Genomic DNA, 10,000 nt, shown 5'->3' on the forward strand with positions numbered 1-10,000 from the left:
CAGTTGTACAGGGTCTTGGTGAGACCACACCTGGAGTATTGCGTACAGTTTTGGTCTCCTAATCTGAGGAAGGACATTATTGCCATAGAGGGAGTACAGAGAAGGTTCACCAGACTGATTCCTGGGATGTCAGGACTTTCATATGAAGAAAGACTGGATAGACTCGGTTTATACTCTCTAGAATTTAGGAGATTGAGAGGGGATCTTATAGAAACTTACAAAATTCTTAAGGGGTTGTGGACAGGCTAGATGCAGGAAGATTGTTCCCGATGTTGGGGAAATCCAGGACAAGGGGTCACAGCTTAAGGATAAGGGGGAAATCCTTTAAAACCGAGATGTGGAGAACTTTTTTTCACACAGAGAGTGGTGAATCTCTGGAACTCTCTGCCACAGAGGGTACCACAGAAGGTAGTTAAGGCCACAGTTCATTGGCTATATTTAAGAGGCAGTTAGATGTGGCCCTTGTGGCCAAGGGGATCAGGGGGTATGGAGAGAAGGCAGGTACGGGATACTGAGTTGGATGATCAGCCATGATCATATTGAATGGCGGTGCTGGTGCAGGCTCGAAGGGCCGAATGGCCTCTACTCCTGCACCTATTGTCTATGTTTCTATGTTTCTATGATCAGCCATGATCATATTGAATGGCGGTGCAGGCTCGAAGGGCCGAATGGCCTCTACTCCTGCACCTATTGTCTATGTTTCTATGTAACTCCTCGATGTCACGACGCAGATACGATATGGGGTGGAAAAATAAATCGCATCTCCGTCGAGGTCAGAGATTAGAGAAAATTCCCACCCCCCGTCCCACCCCCCCCCTTCCCCCCCCACACTACACAACAAGCTAACGGACACTAAAACACACATTTAACACATACAATTAAAACAGGAAGGAGAGGACAGGCTGTTGGCGAGGCAGCCATCGACTCGGTTGGGCCGAAGGGCCTGTTTGTTTCCACGCTGTATCTCTAAACCAAAAAGACTGCAAACTCCGCAAAGACAGCAGCCGTGGTCGGGATGCAACCCGGGTCTCTGGCGCCGTGAGGAATGGTTCTAGGGGGGAGGGGAGTCACCACCGTTCCTTGGGACACGGGATAAATAACAGCGTTGGAATTCGGTCTAAATCTCGGACATTGGGACTCAATGGGGATTTCTCCGGACCCGGCAGCTCGCTGGCAACCTCTGGTGGTAGCGGCCCGTAACTGCAACACACCTCGCCTCACCCAACGCTAGATGCTGGAGTTACTAAAATAGGTGCAGGAGTAGAGGCCATTCGGCCCTTCGAGCCAGCACCAGCACCGCCATTCAATGCGATCACGGCTGATCATCCACAATCAGTCCCCGTTCTCCTCTCTCTCTCTCTCTCTCTCTCTCTCTCTCTCTCTCTCTCTCCCTCTCTCTCTCTCTCCCTCTCTCTCTCCCTCTCTCCTCTCTCCCTCTCTCTCTCCCTCTCTCTCTCTCTCTCTCTCTCTCTCTCTCTCTCTCTCTCTCTCTCTCTCTCTCTCTCTCTCTCTCTCTCCTTCTCTCTCTCCCTCTCTCTCTCTCTCTCTCTCTCTCTCTCTCTCCCTCTCCCTCTCTCTCCCTTTCCCCACACAGAGAGTGGTGAATCTGTGGAACTCTCTGCCACAGAAGGTAGTTGAGGCCACACAGTTCATTGGCTATATTTAAGAGGGAGTTAGATGTGGCCGTTGTGGCTAAAGGGATCAGGGGGTATGGAGAGAAGGCAGGTACGGGATACTGAGTTGGATGATCAGCCATGATCATATTGAATGGCGGTGCAGGCTCGAAGGGCCGAATGGCCTCTACTCCTGCACCTATTGTCTATGTTTCTATGTTTACCTCGGTACACGGGACATTAAACTCAACTGAACTGAATAAATTTAACTGAGGATAGTTCGTTACCTGTAAACGGTTGCCGTTGGAGACGTGACTTTATCCTCGATAAACCGTAACTTAAACTTGTTGTACTGAGGAGAAAACACATTTGTCACTGAAACATAGAAACATAGACAACAGGTGCAGGAGTAGAGGCCATTCGGCCCTTCGAGCCTGCACCATTCACCATTCAATATGATCATGGCTGATCATCCAACTCAGTATCCTGTACCTGCCTTCTCTCCATACCCCCTGATCCCTTTAGCCACAAGGGCCACATCTAACTCCCTCTTAAATATAGCCAATGAACTGTGTGGCCTCAACTACCTTCTGTGGCAGAGAATTCCACAGATTCACCACTCTCTGTGTGTGAAAAAAAATGTTTTTCTCATCTCGGTCCTAAAAGATTTCCCCCTTATCCTTAAACTGTGTGTGTGGCCCCTAGTTCTGGACTTCCCCAACATCGGGAACAATCTTCCTGCATCTAGCCTGTCCAACCACTTAAGAATTTTGTACGTTTCTATAAGATCCCCCCTTCTGAATTCTAGCGAGTACAAGCCGAGTCTATCCAGTCTTTCTTCATATGAAAGTCCTGCCATCCCAGGAATCAGTCTGGTGAACCTTCTCTGTACTTCCTCTATGACAAGAATGTCTTTCCTCAGATTAGGAGACCAAAACTGTACGCAATACTCCAGGTATTGAAATCAGTGGATAACCAGCCTGGATTACAAGCTCCCGACCCTTCCCCTCCACAGCCCAGCCCCTAACCCCTGAAGACAGGTACAGAGTGCTGGAGTAACTCAGCGGGTCAGGCAGCATCTGTGGGGAACATGGATAGGTGACGTTTCACAGAGTGCTGGAGTAACTCAGCGGGTCAGGCAGCATCTGTGGAGAACATGGATAGGTGACGTTTCACAGAGTGCTGGAGTAACTCAGCGGGTCAGGCAGCATCTGTGGAGAACATGGATAATCTAAAATCCACACAGAGGGTGGTGGGTGTATAGAACGAGCTGCCGGAGGAGGTAGTTGAGGCAACGTTTAAGAGACACTTGGACAGGTACATGGATAGGACAGGTTTACAGGGATATGGGCCAAACGCGGGCAGGTTGGTCTAATGTAGACGGGGCATGTTGTGTGCAGTTTTGGCCCCCTAATTTGAGGAAGGGCATTCTTGCTATTGAGGGAGCCCAGCGTAGGTTCACCAGGTTAATTCCCGGGATGGCGGGACTGTCATATGCTGAGAGAATGTGGAGCGGCTGTGGGCTTGTACACTCTGTGGAGTTTAGAAGGATGAGAGGATATCTCATTGAAACATATATGAGATTGTTAAGGGTTTGGACACACTAGAGGCAGGAAACATGTTCCCGATGTTGGGGGAGTCCAGAACCAGGGGCCACACACACACACACACACACAGTTTAAGAATAAGGGGTCGGCCATTTAGAACGGAGACGAGGAAACACTTTTTCTCACAGTGAGAGTTGTGAGTCTGTGGAATTCTCTGCCTCAGAGGGCGGTTCTCTGGAGAGAATTCTTTCAAGAGAGAGGGCTCTTAAAGATAGCGAGAGAGAGTCAGGGGGATATGGGGAGAAGGCAGGAACGGGGTACTGATTGGGGATGATCACATTGAATGGTGGTGCTGGCTGGAAGGGCCGAATGGCCTCTACTCCTGCACCTCCTGTCTATTGAAAGTAAGCATGCAGGTACAGCAGGCAGTGAAGAAAGCGAATGGCATGTTGGCCTTTATAACAAGAGGAGTTGAGTATAGGAGTATAGGAGCAAATAGGTCCTTCTGCAGTTGTACAGGGGCCCTGTACAGGGCCCTGTTGGGCAGAAGGGCCTGTTGCCACAGCTCCACGACCGGCTGAGTTCCTCCAGCACTTCTGCGTTTATCTTTGGCTCCAGCCAGCGCCTGCAGTTCCTCCTTATTACCTTGAAGAGTTCGAGGAGGTCCCTCCTCGTCACCTCCACCCTCTCGAAGGGCAGTTTCTCCTCCATCATCGAACGGCAGACGCTCTCCAGCTCCGGGAAGTGTCCACTGGGAACAGGCCTGAGAAAAGACAAATGCATCTCACTCCTTGGCCTTCATAACAAGAGGAGTTGAATATAGGAGCAAAGAGGTCCTTCTGCAGTTGTACAGGGCCCTGGTGGGACCACACCTGGAGTATTGAGTGCAGTTTTGGCCTGTTGGCCTTTATAACAAGAGGAGTCGAGTATAGGAGCAAAGAGGTCCTTCTGCAGTTGTACAGAGCCCTAGTGAGACCACACCTGGTTTATTGTGTGCAGTTTTGGCCTGTTGGCCTTCATAACAAGAGGAGTCGAGTATAGAAACATAGAAATTAGGTGCAGGAGTAGGCCATTCGGCCATTCGAGCCTGCACCGCCATTCAATATGATCATGGCTGATCATCCAACACAGTATCCCATCCCTGCCTTCTCTCCATACCCCCTGATCCCCTTAGCCACAAGGGCCACATCTAACTCCCTCTTAAATATAGCCAATGAACTGTGTGGCCTCAACTACCCTCTGTGGCAGAGAGTTCCAGAGATTCACCACTCTCTGTGTGAAAAAAGTTCCTCTCATCTCGGTTTTAAAGGATTTCCCCCTTATCCTTAAGCTGTGACCCCTTGTCCTGGACTTCCCCAACATCGGGAACAATCTTCCTGCATCTAGCCTGTCCAACCCCTTAAGAATTTTGTAAGTTTCTATAAGATCCCTCCCTCAATCTCCTAAATTCTAGAGAGTATAAACCAAGTCTATCCAGTCTTTCTTCATAAGACAGTCCTGACATCCCAGGAATCAGTCTGGTGAACTGTCTCTGCACTCCCTCTATGGCAATAATGTCCTTCCTCAGATTTGGAGACCAAAACTGTACGCAATACTCCAGGTGTGGTCTCACCAAGACCCTGTACAACTGCAGTAGAACCTCCCTGCTCCTATACTCAAATCCTTTTGCAATGAAAGCTAACATACCATTCGCATAGGAGCAAAGAGGTCCTTCTGCAGTTGTACAGGGCCCTGGTGAGACCGCACCTGGAGTATTGTGTACAGTTTTGGTCCCCTAATTTGCGGAAGGACATTCTTGCTATTGAGGGAGCCCAGCGTAGGTTCACCAGGTTAATTCCCGGGATGGCGGGACTGTCATATGCTGAGAGAATGGAGCGGCTGTGGCTTGTACACTCTGTGGAGTTTAGAAGGATGAGAGGGAATCTCATTGAAACATATATGAGATTATTAAGGGTTTGGACACGCTAGAGGCAGGAAACATGTTCCCGATGTTGGGGGAGTCCAGAACCAGGGGCCACACACACACACACACAGTTTAAGAATAAGGGGTCGGCCATTTAGAACGGAGACGAGGAAACACTTTTTCTCACAGAGAGAGTTGTGAGTCTGTGGAATTCTCTGCCTCAGAGGGCGGTGGAGGCCGGTTCTCTGGAGAGAATTCTTTCAAGAGAGAGCTAGATAGGGCTCTTAAAGATAGCGAGAGAGAGTCAGGGGATATGGGGAGAAGGCAGGAACGGGGAACTGATTGGGGATGATCAGCCGTGATCACATTGAATGGCGGTGCTGGCTCGAAGGGGCCGAATGGCCTCTACTCCTGCACCTAGTGTCTATTTCTTACAACCAGCATGATCGCAAATCTACAGTCCGTGCCGACCAGCGATCCCCGCACACTAACACTATCCTACACACACACACTGGGGGACAATTTACAATTTACACCAAGCCAATTTACCTACAAACACGCACGTCTTTGGAGTGTGGGAGGAAACCGAAGATCTCGGAGAAAACCCACGCAGGTCACGGGGAGAGAACGTGCAAACTCCGTACAGACAGAGCCCGTGATCGGGACCGAACCCGGGTCTCCGGCGCCGTGAGGCAGCAGCTCTATCCGCTGCTCCACCCGTGACCGACCAAGGATGAGCGGGGGCCTCATTGAAACGTCACCGAACAGTGAAAGTCCCGGATAGAGTGGATGTGGAGAGGATGTTTCCACTAGTGGGAGAGTCTAGAGTCTAGAGTCTAGGACTAGAACCAGAGGGCACAGCCTCAGAATTAAAGGACTTTTGTTCCTTTAGGAAGGAGACGAGGAGGAATTTCTTTAGCCAGAGGGTGGTGAATCTGTGGGATTCGTTGCCACACAGACGGCGGTGGAGGCCACATGGTCAGTGGATGTTTTTAAGGCAGAGATAGATAGATTGTTGATTAGTGCGGGGGTGTCAGGGGTTATGGGGAGAAGGCAGGGGAATGGGGTTAGGAGGGAGAGATCAGGTTTGATTGAATGACTGATCATCCAAACTGGAGGGGGGAGGGGAGGGAGGGGAGAGTTTGGGGAAGGGGGGATGTTCTCACCTGCCCTCCAGGTACATATCGTAGAAGCAGCCATTCTCAGTGCTGGGCCCACTGCAGAGTAATCCTCCATACAGCTGCTCCATTGCAGCTCCCAGTACATGCGCGCTGGAGTGCCAGTACACCTGCAAACACAGGTGTCGCATTTTATCGGGACGCATCGCGGCAACAGCCCCGTCCTAGACCCACGGGGAACCGCACAGAGTTGTGGACAGTTGCAGGACAGACCGTCACACACACACACGCACACACGCACGCACGCACGCACACGCACGCACGCACGCGCACACACACGCGCACACACGCACACGCACGCACGCACACACACACACACACACACGCACGCACGCACACACACACACACACGCACCCACGCACACACACACACACACGCACACGCACGCACACACACACACACACACGCACACACGCGCACGCACACGCACGCACACGCACACACATACCTCCAGAGTCAGGGACAGTTTCTTCCCGGCTGTTATCCAGCAACTGAACCGTCCTCTCACCAACTAGAGAGCGGTCCTGACCTCCCATCCACCTCGTTGGAGACCCTCGGACTATCTTTAATCGGGCTTTACCTTGCACTAAACGTTATTCCCTGTATCCTGTATCTGTACACTGTGGACGGCTCGATTGTAATCATGTTTACGTGTGGGTCAGGCAGCATCTTTGGAGAATGTGTTTAAGAAGGAACTGTGCAGATGCTGGAAATCGAAGGTAGACAAAAATGCTGGAGAAACTCAGCGGGTGCAGCAGCATCTATGGAGCAAAGGAAATAGGCAACGTTTCGGAGAATGTACTTGGAGAGATGCTGCTTCTTCAGGCACCAGGAGTTGACCTCAAGTCCCGTTTACTATCCCGTGTAGTGAGGTACAGTGAAAAGCTTGTTGCCTGCTAACCAGTCAGCGGAAAGACAGTTACACGATCACAATCGATCAGGATACAGGGAATAACATTTAGTGCAAGGACAATATTTAACGCAGCATATAAGAATTCTTGAGAGGAATTCTCGAAGGTAGATAATAGGTGCCGGAGTAGAGGCCATTCGGCCCTTCGAGCCAGCACCGCCATTCAAAGTGATCACGGCTGATCATCCCCAATCAGTACCCCGTTCCTGCCTTCTCCCCCATATCCCCTGACTCTCTCTCGCTATCTTTAAGAGCTCTCTCTTGAAAGAATTCTCTCCAGAGAACCGGCCTCCACAGAATTCCACAGACTCACAACAACTCTGGGTGAAAAAGTGTTTCCTCGTCTCCGTTCTAAACGGCTTACCCCCTTATTCTTAAAAGATTCAGATTCAGATTCAGATTCAGATTCAATTTTAATTGTCATTGTCAGTGTACAGTGTGTGAGTGTGTGGGTGTGTGCATGTGTGTGCATCAGTGTGTATGTCTGTGTGTGTGTGTGTGTGTGTGTGTGTGTGGCCCCCGGTTCTGGACTCTCTCAGTGTGTGTGTGTGTGTGTGTGTGTGTGTGTGTGTGTGAGCGTGTGTGTGTGTGTGTGTGTCCAAACCCTTAACAATCTGGACCAAAATGCTGGAGAAACTCAGCGGGCCAGGCAGTGTCCATTGATTCCATTTTAAAGTAAAGGCTGTATCGTAACACAAAACGTGGAAACAGTGAAGGGCTCCGAATACTTTCTGAATGTGCTGTGAATCTGTGGAATTCTCTGCCCAGCCCAGCCCAGCCCAGCCCAGCTGTGAAGATGAGATCACACACTCATCAGCGAAGATGGATTTCTTCATCTTCAGGGAAAAGCAGAGGATCAGGAATGGAGCCAAGGTCAAAATTAACTCCCCCCCTCACACCCCCCCCCCCCATTCTCCCCCCCCCCCCCCACCCAAAGGAGGAACAGAGACATATTTATGGGTTTGCTGGATAAACAAAGGCTCTCAACCCTTTAAGGATAAGGGGGAAGTCTTTTAGGACCGAGATGAGAAAAACAGGGAGATCTTATCAATAAGATCTTATAGAAACTTACAATACCTGGAGTATTGCGTACAGTTTTGGTCTCTTAATCTGAGGAAAGACATTCTTGCCATAAAGGATTTGAGTATAGGAGCAGGGAGGTTCTACTGCAGTTGTACAGGGTCTTGGTGAGACCACACCTGGAGTATTGCGTACAGTTTTGGTCTCCTAATCTGAGGAAAGACATTCTTGCCATAGAGGATTTGAGTCTAGGAGCAGGGAGGTTCTACTGCAGTTGTACAGGGTCTTGGTGAGACCACACCTGGAGTATTGCGTACAGTTTTGGTCTCCTAATCTGAGGAAAGACATTCTTGCCATAGAGGATTTGAGTCTAGGAGCAGGGAGGTTCTACTGCAGTTGTACAGGGTCTTGGTGAGACCACACCTGGAGTATTGCGTACAGTTTTGGTCTCCTAATCTGAGGAAAGACATTCTTGCCATAGAGGATTTGAGTATAGGAGCAGGGAGGTTCTACTGCAGTTGTACAGGGTCTTGGTGAGACCACACCTGGAGTATTGCGTACAGTTTTGGTCTCCTAATCTGAGGAAAGACATTCTTGCCATAGAGGATTTTGAGTATAGGAGCAGGGAAGGTTCTACTGCAGTTGTACAGGGTCTTGGTGAGACCACACCTGGAGTATTGCGTACAGTTTTGGTCTCCTAATCTGAGGAAAGACATTCTTGCCATAGAGGATTTGAGTATAGGAGCAGGGAGGTTCTACTGCAGTTGTACAGGGTCTTGGTGAGACCACACCTGGAGTATTGCGTACAGTTTTGGTCTCCTAATCTGAGGAAAGACATTCTTGCCATAGAGGATTTGAGTATAGGAGCAGGGAGGTTCTACTGCAGTTGTACAGGGTCTTGGTGAGACCACACCTGGAGTATTGCGTACAGTTTTGGTCTCCTAATCTGAGGAAAGACATTCTTGCCATAGAGGATTTGAGTATAGGAGCAGGGAGGTTCTACTGCAGTTGTACAGGGTCTTGGTGAGACCACACCTGGAGTATTGCGTACAGTTTTGGTCTCCTAATCTGAGGAAAGACATTCTTGCCATAGAGGATTTGAGTATAGGAGCAGGGAAGGTTCTACTGCAGTTGTACAGGGTCTTGGTGAGACCACACCTGGAGTATTGCGTACAGTTTTGGTCTCCTAATCTGAGGAAAGACATTCTTGCCATAGAGGATTTGAGTATAGGAGCAGGGAGGTTCTACTGCAGTTGTACAGGGTCTTGGTGAGACCACACCTGGAGTATTGCGTACAGTTTTGGTCTCCTAATCTGAGGAAAGACATTCTTGCCATAGAGGATTTGAGTATAGGAGCAGGGAGGTTCTACTGCAGTTGTACAGGGTCTTGGTGAGACCACACCTGGAGTATTGCGTACAGTTTTGGTCTCCTAATCTGAGGGAAGACATTCTTGCCATAGAGGATTTGAGTATAGGAGCAGGGAGGTTCTACTGCAGTTGTACAGGGTCTTGGTGAGACCACACCTGGAGTATTGCGTACAGTTTTGGTCTCCTAATCTGAGAAAAGACATTCTTGCCATAGAGGATTTGAGTATAGGAGCAGGGAGGTTCTACTGCAGTTGTACAGGGTCTTGGTGAGACCACACCTGGAGTATTGCGTACAGTTTTGGTCTCCTAATCTGAGGAAAGACATTCTTGCCATAGAGGATTTGAGTATAGGAGCAGGGAGGTTCTACTGCAGTTGTACAGGGTCTTGGTGAGACCACACCTGGAGTATTGCGTACAGTTTTGGTCTCCTAATCTGAGGAAAGACATTCTTGCCATAGAG

At 49.6% G+C, this 10,000-nt stretch overlaps 1 protein-coding gene across 1 annotated transcript in view; it reads right to left on the reverse strand.

Moving 5' to 3' along the window:
• Window positions 1-10,000, reverse strand: part of LOC129715681 (threonine--tRNA ligase 2, cytoplasmic-like) — a gene marked incomplete at its 5' end in the record, with an annotated part of 33,322 nt that overhangs the window by 12,958 nt on the left and 10,364 nt on the right. Inside the window, 3 exons of the mRNA XM_055665539.1 lie at window positions 1,901-1,965; window positions 3,806-3,923; window positions 6,230-6,351. Coding sequence (XP_055521514.1) covers window positions 1,901-1,965; window positions 3,806-3,923; window positions 6,230-6,351 — 305 coding nt within the window. The remainder of the gene's footprint in view (window positions 1-1,900; window positions 1,966-3,805; window positions 3,924-6,229; window positions 6,352-10,000) is intronic.

This window comes from Leucoraja erinacea, unplaced genomic scaffold, assembly GCF_028641065.1.
Source record: "Leucoraja erinacea ecotype New England unplaced genomic scaffold, Leri_hhj_1 Leri_1318S, whole genome shotgun sequence".
NCBI classification, from domain to species: Eukaryota; Metazoa; Chordata; class Chondrichthyes; order Rajiformes; family Rajidae; genus Leucoraja; species Leucoraja erinaceus.